The 23,359-nt window shown below is 43.9% G+C and overlaps 1 protein-coding gene across 4 annotated transcripts in view; it reads left to right on the top strand.

Moving 5' to 3' along the window:
- Nucleotides 1-23,359, top strand: part of TGFBR2 (transforming growth factor beta receptor 2) — a 95,992-nt gene that overhangs the window by 60,864 nt on the left and 11,769 nt on the right. For 2 of the 4 annotated variants that reach the window (XM_037890380.2, XM_037890382.2), the window contains 2 exons: nucleotides 13,922-14,712; nucleotides 18,916-19,057. In XM_037890380.2, the coding sequence (XP_037746308.1) occupies nucleotides 13,922-14,712; nucleotides 18,916-19,057 (933 nt within the window). The remainder of the gene's footprint in view (nucleotides 1-13,921; nucleotides 14,713-18,915; nucleotides 19,058-23,359) is intronic. The other 2 variants (XM_037890381.2, XM_043540890.1) reach the window with 1 other exon arrangement.

The raw sequence follows: 23,359 nt of genomic DNA, 5'->3' as shown, positions 1-23,359 counted from the left end.
CAATATTTTGATAGTTGGGCAACGTGAAACTAGGGCTTAAAATAAAAAAAGTGTTTTATGTGTGGCATCTGCTGGAACATATTGAAGCGATAGAGGTTGATACGTTCAATAAAATCACTAGCAAACAGCAACAGACACTGAGTTGTGTAATTGAAGCATTCATAACAGAATCCAGGATAAACCACGTAAGTGGGAGAGTATTATTTTTCATAACAGTGTAAGAAAGCTCTGCTGTGAACATTGATGTCAGAGAGAGATGTGTGCATGCACACATAATGAGAGCAAGAGTTGGAAATGGAGGGGATAAATAGGAAGCAAGATCGGATGTAAGATTTTTCTAAAACATTGTTTGCTATGTCAGAGTATATAGAAATGACACTTTACTGCCAGGAATAATACTTTTATTAATTATTATTATTATTAACATGGGAACAATTTGTTCTTTGATGTTGAGTTTCTTAAGCCTCCTGAGCCCTAATAGAATACTTGGCACTCAATTTAAAATGAGAAATTCTGCTTACAATTGATAATACTTCAATACTCAGAACAAATGATTAAGCAATCAATTTCAGCATGGATTTGTCAAGAACAAATCATGTCAAACCAACCTAGTAACTTTCTTTGACAGGGTGACAGGCCTTGTGGATAGGGAGGAAGCAGTGAGTGTGGTGGTATATGTTGACTTTAGTAAGGCTTTTGATACTGTCTCTCATGACCTTCTCATAAACAAACTGGGGAAATACAGCCTAGATGGAGCTCCTATAACGTGGGTGCATAATTGGCTGGAAAACTGTTTCCAGAGAGTCGTTATCAGTGGTTCACAGTCAAGCTGGAAGGGCCTCTTGAGTTAGATCCCGCAGGGATCAGTTCTGGGTCCGGTTCTGTTCAATATCTTCATCAGTGATTTAGATAATGGCATAGAGAGGACACTCATAAAGTTTATAGATGATACCAAGCCGGGATGGGTTGCAAGTGCTTTGGAGGACAGGATTAAAATTCAAAATGATCTGGACAAACTGGAGAAATGGTCTGAAGTAAATAGGATGAAGTTCAATAAGGACAAACATAGGCAACTGGTAACTGCTGATAGTGGGGGGCACAATTTAGAGATTACGGTGGTTTGCAGCAGGGTTCAAGGCAGGTACTCAAGAGACAAAGGAGTTTTGGTTTCCAGAGCTACTTTTGCTGTCATGTTTTATGACATGTAATAGCAGATGGAGCAGTTCTAAAACAGAATTACACATGAAGAAAACTGTTGTATGATTCATATGTGCATTAAAAATCTTTTAAAAAGTTGTCCTAGTATATGGTTAAGCGTTAAGACCAATTCATACGTGAATCAAGAGTCTTTAAAAAAAAAAAAAAAAAAAAAAGAGCGCTCACAGAAGTTCTTATGCATTCTGTCATTTGCTTCTTTGGTGTGCCCACTCCTAACTTAGAATAAAGTGCCACCTGCTACCTTAGAATAAAGTGAAAAATATAATCCCACCACTACTGCATACAGCTTTATTATTACAAACAAACCAAGGTTTGATTGAAAAATAATCCATATTTATTTTAATAAAAACACTGTTTGGAGCGAAGTAACAGTGTTTGCATAATTGCATTTCTTTCCCATACTAAAAAAAATTTTTTTTTAAAATACGTGTTTTGTGTAGAGGTTGGCATAGGTATCCCTTAAGTTTTAAGTACCCGAATCTCTTGGGTATAAATTATTAGATAAATGACTTCAGATAAAATATAAAAATGCAGTTGTTACTGCACATCGCTGGCAAGTGTAATTTAGATGTTGTTGAAACAGGTTTATTAATATTGTAGTTTATTAACATAGCAGGCTTTTGCAAAAAATAACACACCGCGACGACTGCACCACAGTATTGTTGAGACGACTAACTGGTGTTCTTAATTTGAAAGAAAACAGAGTAACTTCCTGTTTCAGGGTTGTCAGGTGCTAACTTTCCATTCATAATAAATATATGCCACCTTACTACTTCCAATACGGAATGCTTTAACAAAAATATGCCCTAATCCTATTATATCTTTATTTTTGTGAGTGGTGTACTCAAAAAAGGACTGAAATGTAAATCATAAACAATGTTCTTTTAAAATTATTACTGTTAGCAAATCCAGCTATTTTTCACAGCAGGTACTGTTCTGATTTTCTCTCCATGCATGATCATACTCTTGTGACAACTAACCATTAAGCAATACCAAATGTAAATGCTTTAAAAAGTAATGACCGTATCTTGTCAAAAGAATTGTAAGCAAGGGTCCTTTCTGCTTGCGAACCTTGTAATAACGTCCTTTATGTTAACAGCTTGTCCTCTTTGATCTGTAATATTGCCAAGTTAGAAACACAAGCATTGTAGTCCTCAGGTAAGTTTTCAGTTGCTGCAAGGAAGAAAAGCTTCTCTCAGCCGATTCTGTAGTCACTGAGATAGTTAAGTAAAGAATGTAGAGTTTCAGCAGATTTGGGAGGGTGTCTCACAGTGCCATTTCACAAAAGAATTGTCTTTTTTTTGAGCTGAGTAGGCTCCTCTTTCTCATTACTCTTGTCTGTGTTGCCATCTTTGAGAATCCGGGAAAAAAATTTGATTCCAGAGTTCAGATCATTTTGATCAATACTGTAAGTGGTGGAAATAGCACCTACACTTTCATTTGATGGGCTCTCAGAAGAGAGACTGTCTGCAAGGAACTTAAATGAACAGGTCATTCTCAGAAAAGCGGCCTTCTACCTCCTTAATAAGGATATCCAGAGTTCGGTACAATATTTCACTCCTATAATAGTCCTGGGGTTTCCCAAAAGAGAACTTTTCAGCACCTCCCAGTTTTGTGGGAATAACCCCTTTGTGAGGCACACAAGGGCCAGGATAACATTTTTTTCTGGCACAGTTCATTAATGTGATTAAAGGTTAGAGATGCGGAATCATTTCTTTAAATCCACAGTGTCTGTATTCAGCCATCACTATAGCTGTGTATGTAAAGTCTTTTGAGTGAGGAAGTTTGGATAGGTGGTTTGTATTAGCAAACTGTCTGCATAAAAAACATGAAGTACAGAAAATTGAAGTATTGCACATTTCTGAGAAATGTAGAAGCTTCCAGTTCAGCTTTCAAACCCCCCTGTGCGATTTCATTCAGAGCTTGAACTATTTCTTCGATATTTTCCAAAACAGCTCCGGTAGCCTCAACTTGACAGTTCCAAAGAGTGTCATCAGTGATGAGCTGCCAAAATCTTAACAACGGGTTCCCCCCCCTTGCCCCACGAGGGGGTCGTTGCCCACCCCCGCCCCCCGGGACTCCTGCCCCATCCACCCCCCTCCCCTGACTGCCCCCAGAACTGGGCAGGAGGGTCTCATGGGCCAGCGTAGTGGGTGCCCACCCCACCCTTAAGAGCCAGAGGCACCTGCCGGGGGGTGAGGTGGGGAGTCCCGGCGGTGCTTACCTGGGGCAGCTCCCAGGAAGCATCCGGCAGGTCCCTCTGGCTCCTAGGGTCGGGGTAGCGAAGCTGGGGGGGAGCAGGGGGAGCGGCCACTCCCCCACTGATCACATCAAAAGTGGCGCCTTAGGCGCCGACTCCCTGGGTGCTCCGCGGCTGGAGCACCACAGGGAAAATTGGTGGGTGCTTGGCAGCTCCCCACCATGCGCCCGGCCCCAGCTCACCACTCCGCTCCGTCTCCTCCCCTGAACGCGCAGCCCCGCTCTGCTTCTCTGCGCCCCGGCTTCACGTGAATCAGCTGCTCGGTGGGAAGCCGGAGAGGACTGAGAAGCAGGCCGCGGCTTCCCGCTCAGGCCGAGGGAGGCGGAGGTGAGCTGGGGCGGGGAGTGGTTCCCCTGCATGCCTTCCCCCCCCCCCCCCCCCCCGCCGGGTTACCTGCTGCGGCGCAGGCGGCCCTCCTCGCGCCCCGCCCCGCCCCAGCTCACCTCCGCTCTGCCTCCCTGGGCCTGAGCGGGAAGCCGCCGTTTGCTTCTCAACCCGCCCCGGCTTCCCACGCGAACAGGTGATTCGCGGGAAGCCTGGAGGGGTGGAGAAGCAGAGCGGGGCGGCACGTTCAGGGGAGGAGGTGGAGCAGAGGTGAGGTGAGCTGGGGCCGGGGGTGGGGCGGGGAGCTGCTGGTGGGTGCTCTGCACCCACCAAATTTTCCCCTTGGGTGCTCCAGGGGTGGAGCACCCGTGGAATTGGCGCCTAAGGCGCCACTTTTCACCGGTTCAATTTAGAAGCCCTTTTAGAACCGGTTCCCCCTTGCGGAACAACCGGTTCTAAAAGGGCTTCTAAATTTAACAACCGGTTCTCGCGAACCGGTGCGAACCAGCTCCAGCTCACCACTGAGTGTCACTGAGTGATTTTAAGAGTTGTTGCCCCCCCACCTGTAAAAAAACATTTTCTGAAATCATTTTTGCACTTACTTCAATGAAAATTTGTAGAGCCTGGAGAATTCTGAAAGCATTTCGGACAACTGGAATTCAGGAAACTATTTCCATTACACACAGATTTAATATATGAGCTTAGCAGTGAACTTAGCGAAAATCCTCTAGCTTACTAAATATCCATGTGGCCGCACCTTTATAGGATCCTCTCATCCTGGCGGTTCCATCATATCATTGGTCTCTTAGAGCTGAAATATCAAGTCCCATAGCTGATAAGGTACTCTTGATCAGCGTGGCAAGTGAAGCACCATCCGTCTGCAGCGTCTTGTAGAAGCCAATCAACTGCTCTTGTATTTCAAATGTCTGGTTGATGTAACCTGCTATGAGCACAACTTGTTCATGTTTTGACAGATCCATTGTTCCATCTGCAATGATGGAAAACACTCCAACTTCTTTGACTTCTGTTACGATTATGGCTTCACAAGTGCTAGATTCAATCTCCATTATTTCATTCTGACGCGCGCTCTGTAGATAGGAGAAGTATTTCTGTTGGTTAACCATAAATCGTTGAATCAGTTCATTGTCTGTACTATACGGATACATCAGTTTCCGCAAATTGCCTTGATTTGTGGAATCCATTCCCTCATCCCGTCCCTTCAAAGGTAGATGCTGGTGAGCACAAAATAAAGTACTCTCTATTACAGTTTCTAAATATGTTCGGTTGTCCTCCACTACTTCTATTTTTTTGATTGTCAGGCTGGGATGCAACACTCTCTGTTTTGCAGGACTGCAACCTATCCTTTCTTTTAGCAACAGCTTCTAGATGGGATTCATACTTCAAATGTTTGCAAAAATTTTCATTTGTTTTTTTCCATGTTTTAAAACCAGTAATGCACAAAGCTGGTTCGCTATCTGGCCCATTGCCAAATGTTCAACAAGAAAAGCAGAAAGCTTTGTCGTCACGGACACTGTATTCATGCCTTTTATAGTCATTGTACCACACTTTTCTGAATTTTCTGGTTTTGTTCCTACAGGCACTGGCTGGAAAATCAATTACAGGCTGATATGGGCCTTCTTCAATATATTCTAAAGCTGCATCTGTTCCAAAGCAAGGGTCTCTTTATGGAAAGCTGCACTAGTCTCTGTATGAATATTTGGTTTGGAATCCAGAGTCTCACTGTAACGCTCGTTGCCGCTGTAAACATAATTCTGAACTCCAGAAGAGTCAGGTTCAGTTCCTGATATACTTGGTGGTGGTGATTTTAGCTTTCTTCATGTAAAAAAATTCCAGACTTAATTGTCTTTTTGCCATTGTGCAAAGCTAATACTGGGAACATTAGTAAATTAAATCAGTTTAAATGTAAATTGTCCTCAAACCACTTTTCAGAAAAACTAGGAAAAAAGTATAAAAAAAATTCCCAGGCCTAATGAACACATTCGCAAATGCCACACTGCCTATAAAAGTTAGTCATGTGAGAACAATTATTAAGGGGAAGGGGTCCCCCTCCATTCCCATCCATTCCCCCGGCCCCCGCTGCCTCCTCCCACTCCCCATGGCTGCCTCCCCAGCATCCCACCCATCCACCCCATGGCCCCGCTGCCTCCCCAAGATGCCCACCCCTTACCCCTGACACCCACTGCCTCCCAACATATCCCCTCCATCCCCCAGACACCGTCCTCTGGCCACCACCCCATAATCCACCCCCCCCCCATCCCCCATTGGTCCTGCTGCCTCCCCCAGATGCCCACATAACCGTCTGGGCATCCCCACCCATCCCTATGGCTTCTGGCCCCTGCTGCCTTCCCTAGGCCCCTGCTGCCTTCCCTAGTCCCTCATCCCATCCCCAGTGCCCTCAGGACCCCTTCCCATTGCTCCGACTCCCCAGGCTCCCTTTGCTCACGCCAGGCAGTGGCACTCAGGCAGGCTAGCCCAGACATGTACCTGAGCAGGTAATTGTGGCTGTGGGACAGAAGGGACAGAACTGCTTCCCCACATCCCCTCTGGCAGAGAGCTGGGCCGACAGCCTAGTCTCACTTCCCTGCTCAAGGTGCCAGTTAGTAGGGATAAGCGGGATTGCTAGCTGCTGGTGCCTTTCCCAGGCATGTCTCTGCAGCTGCGCTCCTGACTTCCCCCTGGCAGAAATCTGGGGGTCATAGTGGATCATAAACTAAATATGAGTCAATAGTGTAACACTATTGCAAAAAAAGCAAATATCTTCTAGGATATATTAGCAGGAGTGTTATAAGCAGGACACGCAGTAATTCTTCTCCTCTAGTCCATGCTGATTAGGCCTCAGCTGGAGTATTGTGTCCAGTTCTGGGTGCTACATTTCAGGAAATATGTGGACAAATTGGAGAAAGTCCTGAGAAGAGCAACAAAAATGATTAAAGGTCTACAAAACATGACCTATGAGGGAAGATTTAAAAAATTGGGTTTGTTGAGTCTGGAGAAGAGAAGACTGAGAGGGACATGATAACAAGTTTTCAAGTACATAAAAGGTTGTTACAAGGAGGAGGGAGGAAAAATTGGTCTCCTTAACCTTTGAAGATGGGACAAGAAGCAATGGGCTTAAATTGTAGCAAGCAAGGTTTAGGTTGGACATTAGGAAAAACATCTTAACTGTCAGGGTGGGTAAGCACTGGAGTAAATTGCTTCGGAGGTTGTGGAATCTCCATCAGTGGAGATTTCTAAGAGCAGGTTAGACAAACACCTGTCAGGGATGTTCTAGATAATACTTAGTCCTGTCATGAGCGCAGAGGACTGGACTAAATGACCTCTCCAGGTCCTTGCAAGTCCTCTTGTTCTATTATTCTACAATTTATCAGTTATATAATGAAATTTTGGACAGACAAGCATGTAGGCTAGCAAATAAACAAAAGGTTGAGAGCGAGTTTCCTCACACTTGGACAAGCCTAATGAGGGCCCAGATTCTAAGGTGCAATGCTTGGCAGTTTATGAGGTAGGCTGCAAAGGTGGATTTAAGTAATCATTTTGCCTCTCCTTCCAGTCCTGGGGCCATCTGACTACCAGTTAGTCACATTAACTGTAGATTATTGGTCTCAACAGCTTTCACTTTAGTAGGGAAGAATAATTCTCTCAATTGCAGGAATTATTGAGTGAAATCCTATGGACTTCTTCATAGTGGAAGTCAGACTACATGATCATAATAGTCCCCCTGGCCTTAAATATCTCTGAATCTATGCCCCATGCCAATAGATGGCGAGGAGCATCCGAGTGGGGGAATGTTATAGGAGCCACTACAATAGCTCCAGACCACCTGAGGATTCCCCTGGGCATATGGAATCCTCGAGGGACCAGTTAAAATGGATTAATGCTGCTTTGTGTTACTGGAGCAGTGCAAGACAGCTAGAGTAGGGCCAAGGACTTGGTCTATATTTTGCAAATGGCCTCTTTTTGGAGGACATGTCTTTGAGAAATGGGCAAGTTCCATTTTCCAACAATAGTCAGTGGTCTGTAGATTGATTATTCTTGAGGTGTGACAATCCGGAGTATTCGCTTGTCCCATTGGATGGATTGGCATCACCATCAGAAAATAGGTGATCAGCTTCATAAATATCGGGAGCAGCTATCAGCGTTGAGCCAGTGCTGTCCCTACTACTGTGAATCTCTTCTCTTGAGTACGTTAAAGCAGAGATCCTAATGTTGTGGTATTACTTTGTCCCTTAGTAGTTAAGTGCTGATGGTGCACTGTAAAAGACACAACATTTGCCCCAATCATTTGCCCCAATCAAACAAATTAGGGTTTTTGAAGATTCTTGACTATTAACACAGGCTGCTGCAATTTTTCCATTTTCTCTGGCACCACAGTGACATTTGCAACAGCCAGTATCAAGAGCTGTGGTGATGGCTTATGCTTATCTTAACCACGTACAGGAAGCTTCCTTTTAGGTAGCATTTTCTACAGGTATGTGAATAGGCTCTTTTGATGCTTGAGAAGTACTGATTGCACTGAAAGTCATAGGGCTGGGGGAAATTATTCAACTGGGGGAAATTATTTGAGAACACGTTAGTGAAATCTGAATGGCTGTTTTATCTAACCAGCCTTGCACTCTTCCACAAACATTTGTGTGACTGGGTTTTATTCATATTCATACTCATAGGGAAAAGGGGGCTTTTATTTGTGGGGTTTAGATATGGGTTTTGATTCACAGACAATTATTCACAAGCAAATACCTGTATGCATGCTGGAAATTATTGCTAGCCACCATATATGTATGTACCCATAAACCACTGCAAATAGGACTTTCTACAACCCCCAAATGGAGAAAAGCCAAGGTCTCCGTGGCATCTACTAGAGACTTCTCCATTGCCAGTCTAACTTATATAGATGGCAATACTGAGATATGGTGATGGATAGCAATACAAGCCCTTTAGGTAGGTAGCCTTTGACCCTCAGGAAGTTAGACGAGCCAGGGAAGAGATCAAGCCACAGCCTTTCAGTTACTTTCATGGATATGGTGAGAAATTTGGCAATATAGACAGCCAATAAACCTGACTTGACTCCCTCAGCCAAGGTGGAACCCATATTTTAACATCGAGGGTCTACAGCCATAGCCCAGTGTAATCCTTTTTCCTGTTCAAAATTGGACAGGAAAGGTTTAAAGTCTCCTAAAATGTCCTCTGCCTGCATATCTCTGGCTCCATGGAAATCATAGCATATTACTTAGGTGGCTCATCTCACAGCTCAAATAGCAGAGTCCAAATAGTGAATACTCACTATAAACAGTCAGGGGAAAAAATGTAAGCCCAAATCTGTTCATCAAAACTATTTGATAATTACAAATAACAAAGTATTTGTAAAATCGTGGTCTGTTTGTGGCCAAATCCAAGGAATAAATCATTCCAATGAATAGTTCAGTTATCCCTGCTGGGTGATTTCCCTAAATCTTTACATGGTAGGTTTTCTAAGAGCACAGAACACACAAGGGAATGGGCAACATGGAACTTCTGTTTACTGACAGTGGGATGGTAGTGTCTAAATGTACTTTTTCAATAAATTCCATAACAATTTCCAGTTTTCTCTGCAGTGTGTTGTGAAGCAGAAGAACACAATGTGCAATGAACTTCTCAGTATAGACACATACTGACAATATTTTTTGTTGAGGGAATGAATTCCATAGTATTTGGTTCTGTTGTCCCTGTGTTTGTTTTTCTTTATTCTTTCTTGGACCTGCTCATGGGCTAGAAGAACCCATTGCAAATACAAAAGGAGATTCTTGTCTTTTGATAAATGTACATGTTGTAATAATGCATTAATGACTTTTGATAGGTGAGAATTTCAATATTAGACAGAAATAAGCTTCCTCTTACTTGAAACCCTATCAGACAATCCAGGATTGAGTTACTCAGTTTACACCTGATTGATAAACTTTTCAAACAGAGCCATGCCTAATATTCAGGTCTTCCAATACAGGAGAATTTGCTCTTCTTCTTAAAAGTCTTCTCATATTTCTGTCACTCGCTGCCTTGTGAACAGCTGAGGATTCCTGTCTGCTTTATTACTAAATCTATATCCATGATATAGGATGGAATTTTGGTCAGATTTTGGGGTTGCATGTTCCACTCATTCTAACTGTACACTGCTCCTTTTTTGCACGTTGCTGGATGTCATTTTGAGAGGCTTTTCTATCCATCACACAGTATGGAGAAAGTGGAGGAAAAGTAGCTAACTCTTGCATAGTTAGTGGCATCTTTTTCTCAGAGGCTATGTTGGTTTCCTTTTTCATACTGATTTATTTACCGTGGTATACAAAACCTGAGGTAGTTGCACTGCCAATGCAAGCCATTCATGGGTTGTCTTCATCCACTTGTATTGGATTCCCAGGGACTCTTGTAATCAGTGAGTGAGATAACATCGTTCATATGAGCTCTATCAAAGAAAGAAATGAGGTTAGAGAAGACATTTCTATGCACCAAATCAGGCATAGAAATCCAATGGCGTGCAATAAAACGAAGGCTGCCTTCCTTCCCTAAAGTTTTTTCAGCAGTGCTTTGCATGCTCGTGAAAGGTGTGAGACTGACATGGTTCTCAGTATATTCATAACAGGCGGTTTGATTGTGCAAGCTTCCCTTCTTACCAGAGTGCTCAGTTCTAGGGGGCAGAGGACAAGGTGGATTGATTAATATCAAGACTATTTAAATCACCAAGTGGAAAGCCCAAGTTTTCCACTTGTACTTAATTTATTTTCTAAAGAAAAATGCAGTCTCACTGGTTGATATAACCATTGAAATATGTTGATTTCAACTAAATGGAGCCTTTATACTAGTTTTGGTATATCTTTTTGCTGCCTAAGAGGGTACACTATAACTATATACATTTGTTTAAACAAATGTATATAGCTTAATATTTTGATTCTTATTGTACATTTTAGTATGCTAGAAAATAGCAAATAATATGTTGCTTATTTACTAGATAATTAATTTTTTTCCTCTTGATTCGTGTCAAGCTGCGTGAGGATGGTAACTGGACTTTAAACACACACACAAAACAATATATAAAATTTATTTTTAATAAACAAAACGTTAAATGTTTTGGAAACATAAACTTCTCTAGTCACAACATGTTTCAATTTACAAACTAAATTATAAGAAGTTTAGGGTCTTAACATTTTTGTATTAAATTCAGATTGCATTGTAAACAGGTTTAATTTTAAAAAGAAAAACATATTATAATTTAAATAAAATAGAAATCCAATTTAAATTTAAAAAAATCAACTATTTGGGTAGCTCAGTCTTGTCACATCTGCTGAGACTGCTAAAAAGCTAATCAATTAGCACCAGTTGTGTGATGTGATGTGGACTAGGTCAGCTGAGGAATTTGGACTGAGTCCCCCACCACTCATTCCATGTAGGATGCTGTACAACCAGCTCATGGTAATGACATTTAGAAATACATTTTCAATCCCAACCTCCATATGTGTGCCCAGAAATTCATACACTATTACTATGCAGCAACCAATACCTGAATGTGTATGTAAAAAAAAAAAAAAAATTGAACACCTATGTATGTGCAAGCATTAGAATTCATTCCTGCAACACACCTTTGTCCTAACAGGGTTTGTGGGTGCATGCGTGTATGTGTTGGTGTTAGACATTTTCAAGTGTGTGCACTGGTGTTTGCATTTGCAAGTGGGTGTTCATGCATGTGCAATTTTGTGCCTATGCAAGAGGAAGCCTGGCTGAAAAACCTATTCCATGTAGTCACTACCAACAGTTAGGGCCCTACCAAATTTCTGGCCATGAAAAACGCGTCACGGACCATGAAATCTGGTCTCCCCCCATGAAATCTGGTCTTTTGTATGCTTTTATCCTATACTATACAGATTTCACAGGGGAGACCAGTGGTTCTCAAACTGGGGTCCTGACCCAAAAGGGAGTTGCAAGCAGGGGGGCCCCAAGGTTATTTTTAGGGGGGTTGTGGTATTGCCACCTTTACTTCTGTGCTGATTTCAGAGCTGCGCGGTTGGAGAGAGGTGGCGCTTGGCCAGGCGCCCAGCTCTGAAGGCAGCATGCGCCAGCAACAGCACAGAAGTAAGGGTGGCAATACCATGCCATCCAGTGTTCCCTCTAATTTTTTACATTCATGTGAGGAATGAATTTTGGTATGTGCACCAATATGGAGGTGATGTGTGGTGGGGGTGGGGCCGAGGGGATGGGGGTGCAGGAGGGGGCTCAGGGCTAGAGCAGAGGTTTGGGGTGTGGGGGATGAGGGCTCTGGCTGGGGATGCAGGCTCTGGGGTGGGGCTGGGGATGAGTGGTTTTGGGTATGGGAGGGAGCTCAGGGCTAGGGCAGAGGGTTGGGTGTAGCAGGTGAGGGCTCCGGCTAGGGGTGAAGGCTCTGGGGCGGAGCCTGGGATGAGGGGTTAGGGGTGTGGGAGGGGGCTCAGGGCTGGGGCAGAGAGTTGGAGTGTGAGGGGGGGTACCAGTTCTGGGGTGGGGCCTGGAATGAGGGATCTGGGGTGCAGGCTGCCCCCGGGGCTGCGGCAGGGAGAGAGAGAACTCCCCTCAGCCCTCTCTCGCCTCAGCAGCTCGGGGCTGGGTGAGAGGCGTCTCTCCCCAGCCACGGCAGCCCTGTGTGGCCCTTGATAGCTTGCTGTGTGGCCACACGGCTGTGCAGCTTGCAGGGAACTTAGCATGCCACCCTTCTGCACTGCTGCCTGCAGAGCTGGCGGCCAGACAGTGACGGCTGCTGCTAAGGGCCCAGCTCTGCAGGCAGCAGTGCGGAAATAAGGGTGGCCGCACCATCCCATGCCATCTGGGCTGCTGCTGTCAGAGCCCAGCTCTGAAGGCAGAGCCACCACCAGCAGCAGCCCAGAGGGCATGGGGTGGCATTGCCACCCTTACTTCTGCACTGCTGCCTGCAGAGCTGGGCCCTCAGCAGCAGCCGTCACTGTCTGGCCGCCAGCTCTGCACGCAGCAGTGTGGAAGTAAGAGTGGCATGGTGTGGTATCACCACCCTTTACTTCTGTGCTGCTGCTGGCGGGACACTGGTTTCAGATCTGGGCTCTTGGCCAACAGCCACCGCTCTCCAGTAGCCCAGCTCCGAAGGCAGTGCTGCTGCCAGCACCAGCGCAGACGTATGGGTAGCAGAACCGCACCCCCCATACAATAACATTGTGACACCCTCCCCCCCCCCAACTCCTCTTTGGGTCAGGACCACTACAATTACAATGCCGTTAAATTTCAGATTTAAGTAGTTGAAATCATGACCTTTACAATTTTTTAAATCCCATGACCGTGAAATTGACCAAAATGGACCATGAATTTGGTAGGGCCCTAGCAATAGCTATTGGATGTGAACTGGCAACCTTTCGGAGACAGGTGCTGAAATCGGTCATTGATCGAGCCTGTCCACTTTTAAAAAAAGAAAAGAAATATTTTAAAGTCATTACTTGCTAAATGGATAGATTTATTAAGAATGAGCTTCCTGTGTGCTAGATGGTGCCAAAAGGTAAAGGGTGAGATTCTGCCTCGTTGACCTCAATGTGAGTTTTACCATTTACTTCAACAGGGCCAGGATTCATCCAAAATGCATAAGAAAAATGACCTCTTAAAAAACAGATATGTTAATGACTATATTTTCTTTGTGCCAGTCCAAAACACAGTGGTTCATAAAACAAATGAGCCCTGTTTACAAATAAATATTGTGGTGTAGCAACATAGTAAATTAATGTTATTTGCTATTTATTTACACGGTGCAGGAGGTTATGCATCATACTCTGTAGACAAATAAAATGGTAGGTCCCTCATAAACTTGCCCCAGAAACCATAATGATTGTTTATTTTAACTGGAGCTGGTTGATAGTTCTTGATGTTTGGAATTTCAACTAAACTTTGAATTTGGAAATTTTAAATTTAAAAATGGGGGGAAATTGATGGAACTTTGTGAAATTTCTCACGCCTGTCCTCTTTTAAAAACAAAAACAAAAAAACCCACATTTCTAATTTTAGTATGTTTAAACTGCACTTTACCAGGTGCCATACCTATTATCTCCTAGTATGTAAATCTGAACCAGGATTTTCTTTTCCTTCCAGCAGATTCCCCAGACACAGATGACACTGTTACAGTGATGCTTAAAAGTCTCATCCCATTACTCGTGATCACCATTGCTGTGAACATTATCTTTTACGGCTACCGTATTCATAGGAGAAGGAAGCTCAACAAGGCATGGGAGAAGAATGTAAAGCCCAGGAAACATAAGGACTGCAGTGATGCTTGTGCCATTATGATAGATGACGACCGCTCAGACATCAGCTCCACCTGTGCCAACAACATCAACCACAACACCGAACTGCTGCCCATCGAGCTAGACACCCTCGTGGGCAAAGGCAGATTTGCTGAAGTGTACAAGGCCAAGCTGAAGCAAAACACATCTGAGCAGTTTGAAACTGTGGCTGTCAAGATCTTCCCCTATGAAGAGTATGCCTCCTGGAAGACGGAGAAAGACATTTTTTCAGATATAAACCTCAAGCACGAGAACATCCTCCAGTTCCTGACAGCAGAAGAGCGTAAGACAGAGCTAGGGAAACAATACTGGTTGATCACCGCCTTCCATGCTAGGGGGAACTTGCAGGAATATCTCACACGACACATCATCAGCTGGGAAGACCTATGGAAGCTAGGTGGGTCTTTGGCCCGAGGGATTGCCCACCTGCATAGTGACCACACGCCTTGTGGTCGACCCAAAACGCCCATTGTGCACAGAGACCTAAAGAGCTCCAATATCCTAGTGAAAAATGATCTAACCTGCTGCCTCTGTGACTTTGGGTTATCTCTGAGGCTTGATCCTACTCTGTCTGTGGACGATCTGGCTAACAGTGGGCAGGTAAGTTAAAATGTTAAAGAGTAGCTTATATTGTGTATGTTGGTGTGTCAGTCTGAGTCACTTCCTGGGACAGGAGGAAAAATGACTGCTATGATAGCTATTAAATAATTATTTAGAAATAAATGACAGCACTCATAAATAAAGAGACTCAAATATGGACATAAAGGAAGTAGTGTGAGTAATGCCATATGGCAGTTTTGTTATGATCAAGTATTCTATGCACAGACAGTACAATCATCCCTATGTGAACTTACACTGAAGTGCATATGGGTTACTTGGCTACTGTTTGAGCTGCTGCAAAAAATATTAGGAAGGTGTGTTTTAAATTCTTGAAATCTTGTGCCACAATTCCTGATTCTGATCTTAAAATAGTTTTATGTGGTGAAACTCCATAAACTTCAGTGAAGTTACTTATGATTTACACCAGTGTAAATAAGATCAGAACCTGTCCCAGAGATCAATCGATAGCTATAACTTTAAAACACTATTGAGAAACCTTTTTAGGATTATGGTACTTTCTCCAAATGCAGGCAAATATGAAATTGCCCAAGTGCTATAATTCCACAGTTATTTATGACTGTGTAATATGGATAATACTTATTTACTTCACATGGGTTGGTGGAGGATTACTTAATGTTTGTAGAGTATTTTGAAGGTGAGGTTATATAAGTGCTTTTGTAAATATCCGTTGTTATCGTGAATTTTCTTCATTGTAAATGGACTCTGTGTATCAAATAGATTAGGTCCTAATGTAGGTCCTACATATAATTATGTGTTTCAACAGTTTATGCTCCACAGGTTGTATGCTTGGGCAAAGGAGAAGTGTACTCATTCACACTATAATTTTACTTTGTATGGGACCATTTTCTTTCTTGGCTAGAGAGTATTCAGAGTCAATCAGCATAGCTCCATACGAGTCAAGGGAGTTTGGCTGCTTTACACCAGCTGAGGATCTGTCCCTTAAAGTCAATATATAACAGTCCTGATCCTATTTATATCAATGGGCATTTAAGCATTTTCTTCAGTAGGATTGGGGTTATTATTCAAAGCTGGGAGGAGTGATCTCAAAACAAAAAAATCTATACATAGAATCAAATTCCACTCCTTTTTACACTAGAGCAAAACTAGAGTAAGCCTACTGAATTCAGTGGTGTTGTATCATCTTTACACTGGCATAATTGACAGCAGAATTTACCCAATAGGGCCACATTCGGAAGTGATGCGTAATCTGGTGTAACTCAGAGCCCCTTACACTTTGTGTCCCTTAGACCTACTTAACCTCCACTCTGCTTATGTGTAAAGGACTCTGAGTTGGTGTCATTCACACACTGAGAAGAGATAAGAAGAGAAGGTATAAGATACTATAAAGTAGATCCACCCTACTTCTTCCTGCTTCTTGACATAGACTCCCTTACACCGCAACAAAGTGGATATTAAAGTGGTTTACTGACAACACTTGATTCTGAGCCTTCCTCTGGTGTTAATGTCAGCACCACCTTAGAAGTTCTGCATAGGAAAGAATTGAAAAGCAAACCAGTTTTCACAAAAGAAAGTTGTATTCATTATATGTCAATGTATGGGAAGTGTAAGGGAATCTCAGTGAAAGTAAGATAATGTGTATGTTTGTAAGGACACTACACCACTGGACACATCACCTCTGAATTTCATCCATAGACTCAGACCTTTCCTACCAGAAAGTCCAATTTTTAAAGGTTTGTGATAGAGTTGGCCAAAATTTTCCATTCAGGAAAAGTTTTTTGTTTCTTTCTAAACTTCTTGTGGAAAATATTTCCCATTTTCTGACCAGCTCTAGGATGTAATGTTTGAGGCGAAGTGTACTTTGCAAAGTCATTTTAAGTGTGGTGAACCTACAGCAGATTTAATTCTCATCTAACCAGCCACCAGCTCTATAGCATGGATTTAACTATTATTGAATATATATAATTCCAATGACCTTAGAAACCATCTTTCTCCTCTATAGTCTTTATATTCCATTTTCAGTCCACCTATTACCGGTAGGCAATATTTGGAGACAAAAGAGGTTTACTGACAACACTTGATTCTGAGCCTTCCTCTGGTGTTAATGTCAGCACCATCTTAGAAGTTCTGTATAGGAAAGAATTGAAAAGAAAAGCAGTTTTCACAAAATAAAGGTGTATTCATTATATGTAAGGCTAAGATTTTGTCATGGATATTTTTAGTAAAAGTCATGGACAGATCACGGGCAGTAAACAAAAATTCACAGAAGCCGTGACCTGTCTGTGACTTTTGCCGCTACAGCTCCATGGTTTCCCTTGCCACCGCAGTGGCCTGGAGCTGTGGGGTTCCCCCTCTGCCCAGGGCAGCTGGAAGCTACAGAGTGACCATATTTCCCAAAGACAAAATGGGATACCCCCGGCTGCTCACCCGAGGAGTCCCCCTGCCATGCATCGCTGGAACCCCGAGGAGGGTCCCCTCAGAAGTCTGTCACTTGTCGCTGGAACCTTGCAAGGGCGCCTGTCACTGCTGTCACCTGTCGCTGGAACCCTGCCAGGGCCCTGCTAGCTGCCAGCTCCAGAGTCCCACAGCCCCTGGGGCTGAGGCAGAGTGTGTCATGGAGGTCTCTTTACCTCAGGGATTCTGTAATTTCCATGACTTCCAGGACATAAACTAGCCTTAATTATATGTCAGCGTGTGGGCAGGCATACTCCCGCTCAAAGGAGGGAGAGTTTTAGTGAGCAGATTGGTTAACAACCATTGCCTTCACTTCTGCTTTCTCTGCCAACATGCCTTCCTTGTGTTCTTTAACAAACATTACTGACATATAGGATTTTTGAAATAATTAGATTGAGTTTATTATTTGTATTCCAGTAGCTCTCACGGTGCACTAGGTGCTCCACAGACATAGAAAGACAGTCCCTGACTCAGATTGTTTAGAACTGAAATTTAGACAAAGGACAGTAAACAGTGGGGTTGGGGAGTGGGGGATAAATGTTAAACAGTAAGGAAATGTGGTTGGTTTTATGTGAATTAAGGTTTTTTATTTCATCTACATGTCAGGTGGTACAGTTAAGTTATAGGGCCTGATTGTCCACTGCCATGCACCCTTGTGTAGCCATCTGCACTGGTGACAAGTGGGTCTGAAGTGCTGCCAGATCAGAATGGCACAGAGCAGTGGTATAAATGGCTACGTACATTGAAGGGCAACAGAGAATTAAGTCTGCAGTGCGCAGGGTAATGCCCTCCAATATTACAGTCTAATTTTATATTAAATCACTGTTTGAAATAATGTTGAGCAGCCCCACTGCACAGGTTTCAAGATTGGTTGTGTCATGTAAAACTGTCACCACCTCTGAACAGTACAGCTGTATGTCAGTCTTCAAATAGCTAATTTAGGTCCCAATCCTGCATACTTACCCACATGCTTAAGCATGCCAGTAGTCCCACTGAAGATTGTCTTTACAAGATCAGGCTCTTAATATGTTTAGGGCTTTTCAGGGTAGATTTTAGATATCTAGTCAATGGAGAATTTGTAATTTTGCAAGTAACTCTTGAGATATCTAAGAATTACCTCCAAAGTCCTCCCCTCTGATAAAAGCTATAATCAATATTTTGCCATCTGCATACCATGGTCACAATCCAAGCAATGCCAAAGCTGAAGAAAGCTGAAAATTGTTAGACACGTATAAAATTTATGATATGGGGTTTTCAAACAAAGCCTCAGGTTCTGTTTTTGATTCAGATACCTGATTCTACATTAAATATTTGCATATCTTTTATACTTTGCTTTTTAAACTGTGCCATCATCAGCAAAGGGAACAGCTAGCGTCATAACATCCAGTGAGAATGAACGTAATATATTTCATATTCATTTGAAACCCACAGAAAGGCACTGGACGTATGGAAAAATTTTAACTCTTGAGTAATCGGGCTTACCTCTGTAAACATTCAAAGAACAAAAAGGAAAAGTCATTGGTGAAATCCCACAATGAAAAGCCACTATTGGATTTTTTTAGAACCTTAGATTACTCCTTCACAGAGATGCAAGAAGATTGGTGGTCTGTGTAGTGCCAAATTCTCTGAGCAACAAAGAACTTGGTCCGTTTTCCTTATTAAAAATCAAATAATGTAGCTGTGGTTGAAATGGAAGCAAAACTGCAATCGAATGGAAAACGTGAACTTCAGTTTCCATGCTTGAGCTGTTCTTTTTATACCTGGCTACAGGTTGGCACAGCGAGATACATGGCCCCTGAAGTTCTGGAATCCAGGATGAATTTGGACAACATCGAATCCTTCAAGCAAACGGATGTGTATTCTATGGCTTTGGTCCTGTGGGAAATGACTTCTCGCTGTAATGGTGTTGGAGGTACGTGCGATGGGGTTTTATTATTAAAGGAATGTTTTGGCTCGATATGCTTGAATGACCGTGACAATTTTTATCTCTTTAATTGTTGTTTAATTGTTTAATTATCCAGCAGCCCCTGGGCATTGTATGCCTCTTTAATAGTTTTTCTTCTGAGCTTATTCTATATACAATACAGTCTGAAGCAATAGGTCTGTAAACTGCCCCCCCCCACCTCCCTGGAGTGTTAACTCTGAAACCTATTTATGACTGATCATTTTAGCAGAAACATCCCTGGGTAAATCCCTAAGTCCTAATCTTTCTCCCGTACCTTAGATGGGTGCCAAAAGCTCAACTGCACTCCTGACAACTTCTATAATACAGTAACACATTGTAAGTATAAAAAACAAAGGGATATTGAAGGTGTAGGGACAGAGTAAAATAAACTGAATGTAACATCAAAATAAATATCACAAGGAATGTCTACTGTGTTATTCATTTTCAGATGTAGTTCATTAAAACTAAATCTCCATTTCTGATATACCTAAAGCTGCCCCAAAATTTTCAGTATGAAGCTATGTATGGCATAGAAACCAGGAGACTGGCCACAGAATTTATATGCAATGTGCTATGACGTACACAGGGCCTTGGCTTTGTCTCCCCTCTGGTCTAGGTTACAAGTAAAATGTGCTGGTGTCATCATCATACATAGCATTATGGAACATTTGTGTCCATCCTAAAGCTTCCGCCCAGTTTGGTACATTGACACTTGCACAGAAGGACTGAGTAACAGAGGTGTTGCAGATAACTTTGACAGATATCATGGCAAATATGCATTAGGAAGCAAATTTTGTCCAAAACTATGGGGTCTCCTTGTCCAGCAGAACCAGAGCAGTAGTATTTCAAGGGACTGCACAGAGAGGGGACAACCTAGCAAGGTGCAGAATTTCACAATGTGGGGATTCCTGCTCGGCAATGTGCAGATGAATGAATGGGAGGGAGACATGATCAGGCTGCAGATCTGCTGCTTCATGGGTCCTCTTGTCCGTGAAGACTTCTCTACTATTGAGCTGGAACAGTCTCTTCACAGCTGCATCATGGTTGGAGGCAGGGGTGAAAGTAAGTCGAGTGACTTACCGGTACTCTGGGGCCAGCTCTGGCCCCCGGAAGAGGCGGGGCCTAGGGCAGAAGGGGCGGGTTGAGGGGGTCAGAGGGAGCCCCAGACCACCCTGTAAGGTTGCCCCCCCACGGGGGTAGCAGCAGCAGCCCAGGGCTCCCCTCTTCTACCGCCCTGGCCCTTTAAATAGCCGCCGGAGCCCTGGGGAAGCGGTGGGGCTCCAGCGGCTATTTAAAGGACCGGGGCAGCAGAGGCAGCTGGAGCCCCGGCCCTTTAAATGGCCCCTGGAGCCCCCGCTACCCCAGGGCTCCGGGGGCTATTTAAAGGGCCCGCAGCTCCCCTGCTTCTACCTTTAAATAGCCGCCGGAGCCCTGGAGTAGTGGCGGTGGGGCTCCAGTGGCTATTTAAAGGGCCCGGGTGGTAGAAGCAGGGGAGCCCTGGGCCCTTTAAATAGCTGCTGGAGCCCTGCAGCCGCTACCCCAGAACTCCGGCAGCGGGGCTCTGGAGGCAATTTAAAGGGCCTGAGCCCCAGGCCCTTTAAATTGCCCCCTGGGGAAGCCGGGCTGCCCCAGTACGGTGCACCGGCTCTTGCCGGTACGTCGTACTGGGGCGTACTGGCTTACTTTCACCTCTGGTTGGAGGTCGGAGGAGCATTCCTCCACTCTAGCCTCTCTATGTATCTGCTGAGCAGTCAGTTCTGCAATGTGGCCTGGGCTCTGGGTAATGGATTTGCCCCTGGAACAACTATGTGAGGAAACCTGCAAAGCAAATATGCAATGGCTCAAAGCATTTAAAAAAAAAAAATCCAAAAACTATTCCAATACTTCAAGGAAGTATCGCTTGACAAACATTTTGTGGTTCCATAATTTAACCTCAAGCTTGCATCTTTAAAGACAAGCCCATCCTAATTTAACTCTTATGGTGCTGTGCATATAAATACAGGCCACTTATTGATGTCACTCGCCCTTTTTAATTTGTATTTCATAAACAACAATGATGAATTTTAAAAGCAGAAATACAGGATCTTAACTCTGTCTCTTGAACACTGTCTGTTTCTTTCATTTAGCAACTCACTGTTGTTTATATATATGGGAGCTGTTTGTTCAGGAATCTTTCATCCTTTTGCTGATGCCTGAGGTCCTTTCCTGTTGATATTTGCTGAGTACAGTGGAGTGGTGTTTGTGGTGAAAGCAAGCCTCACTGAAGCTCTGCTCACAAGGCAGCTGCTTAAAAGAGGATATGAGTATAGTTTCATAAGGAAGAAAAATGATCAGCTTGTCAGCTAGAAGAGAGTGACCCATTATAACCTTTAGAATAAGCACATAAGCTTTTCCTTTTCCTAACATTTCTTATCTGGCCCAACATCCCTGCTCTTTCTTGATGGATCTTAACCCCACTTCCTGGTTTTCTTTTTTTCATCCTACCCCTCAATCACTGCTTGTCTCCAAAAACAGACTTCTTGAACTTGTTTATTTCCTGATTTCAGTCATTTTCCCAGGAAGTGTAATTCTACAGCATGATGGTACGACATAAAGATTTTACTGTTCTCGATCTGGGGTGACCTTTTAGTCACAAGGGATAGAGCCAAGCCTTAAGCTTTTGTCCTAATAATTGAAGTATAACTCTCAGAACTTGGGCCCAGAGCCACAAAGGGATTTAAACACTGGGACACTGAGTGTTGCAAGCCCTTTCAGGCAACTAGAAAACTGGCACCACACTGCGATCCACAAAGCCTGAGTTAGGTGCCTAGGGTCCCTATCCAACACATGGGGAGAGAGAGGCGCCTAAGAATGGGATCCACAACAACCAGTGCACGCTAGGTGGGGAGCCACCTAAGCTAGCCAATAGGAGACACCAAAGAGATGGGGAATAGCATTCTTGGAGTCAGATGGCTTAGGCACCTAAATTGTTTCTTGTAACAAGGAGTTAGGAGCCTGCCTCATGCCACAGGTGGCAGCAGCAGCTGCTGGTGGTGCCGCCAACCTTATTACTTCTAATCAAGTGGCTAGAGTGTTTGCCTAGGATGTGGGAGACCCAGGTTCAATTCCCTGCTCCGCCTAAAGGGGAGAAGCATTTCAACAGAGCAGGGTCTCCTGCCTCTCGGGAGAATGCTCTAACAACTAGGCTATGGCATAGCCTGCAGAGGACCTCCCTCAGTCTCTCCTGTTAAAGCTGTTCCACTGTGGATAAAGAATGAAAGACTCATTGGAGCAGGGGGACTGGACCCAGGATCTCCCACTTCCTAGGCCCAGGACCTAACCACTGAACTGTAGAGTCATTCTTGCTTTTCCTCTCTGGCCCAATGACTTTAATGACCAGCCACCATGGGTCCCAGCAAAGACATCTGGCCCAAGGGAGGGACAGAAGCACAAACGCCAGTTGCTGAGATGGGTTGAGGGGACTGGACAGGTCACCTGCACCTAGGCAGGAGGTTGTCCGCACACACTGCACCAGCCGCCAAGGGGGCTGGGACATGGGGCACTGGACACCAGCCACTGAGGAACTGCCCTAGGACTGGCAGTAGAACCTATGTGGATACCTCTTCCCAGCCTGGAGCTGGCTCTCCCGCCCCCACTCGCTCCCCCTCCTATCCCTCTGCGCCCCGGGTCCCTCTTCACAGAGAGCAGTAGCATAGTCACTGGGTTTTCTCATGTGTGTCTAAAAGATCATCTCTTGCCTCTGACACCCTGGCACCCAACTGGCAGATTACCTGACAGCGTTCATGATTATCATTCCCCCATCTCTCTTGCTGATACCTTCTGCCACCATCACAAGTAGTCCCTTTCCTGCCAGCACAACTTCTTTGGTGCATGAGGAATACATTCTTTCTCATATATGGGATACACAATCCAACAAGAGAGGAAGTACCCCTAATTTTGACCTTGGTAGGTTGATGTGACTGATGCTGGTGAATATAGTTGGGATGTCCAGGGGAGCCCTTAGAATTTAGAGATCCAAAATAGTTCTCTCTCTCCCTCTCTCTCTGGCAAAGACATGATTACAGTTTCAGTATTCCTGTCCCTATGGAAAGTGTGTGAGAGTTTCAAAAGCAGGAGGAATCAGTGTAAGGTCCTGACAGTTATACTAACGACTTTCTGGGGAAGCAGGTGGGCCTAATAGTTATTGTACCTTGAGCCAGTTGAATGGCAGTTGCTTTATCAAAGAGAACTCTGTATTTCTCTGGAGAATGTTTTTGTGGGTGTGGAGGA

The sequence above is a fragment of the Chelonia mydas genome, chromosome 2, assembly GCF_015237465.2.
Source record: "Chelonia mydas isolate rCheMyd1 chromosome 2, rCheMyd1.pri.v2, whole genome shotgun sequence".
In the NCBI taxonomy this organism is placed as follows: Eukaryota; Metazoa; Chordata; order Testudines; family Cheloniidae; genus Chelonia; species Chelonia mydas.
This window is presented reverse-complemented; position numbering and strand designations above follow the sequence as displayed.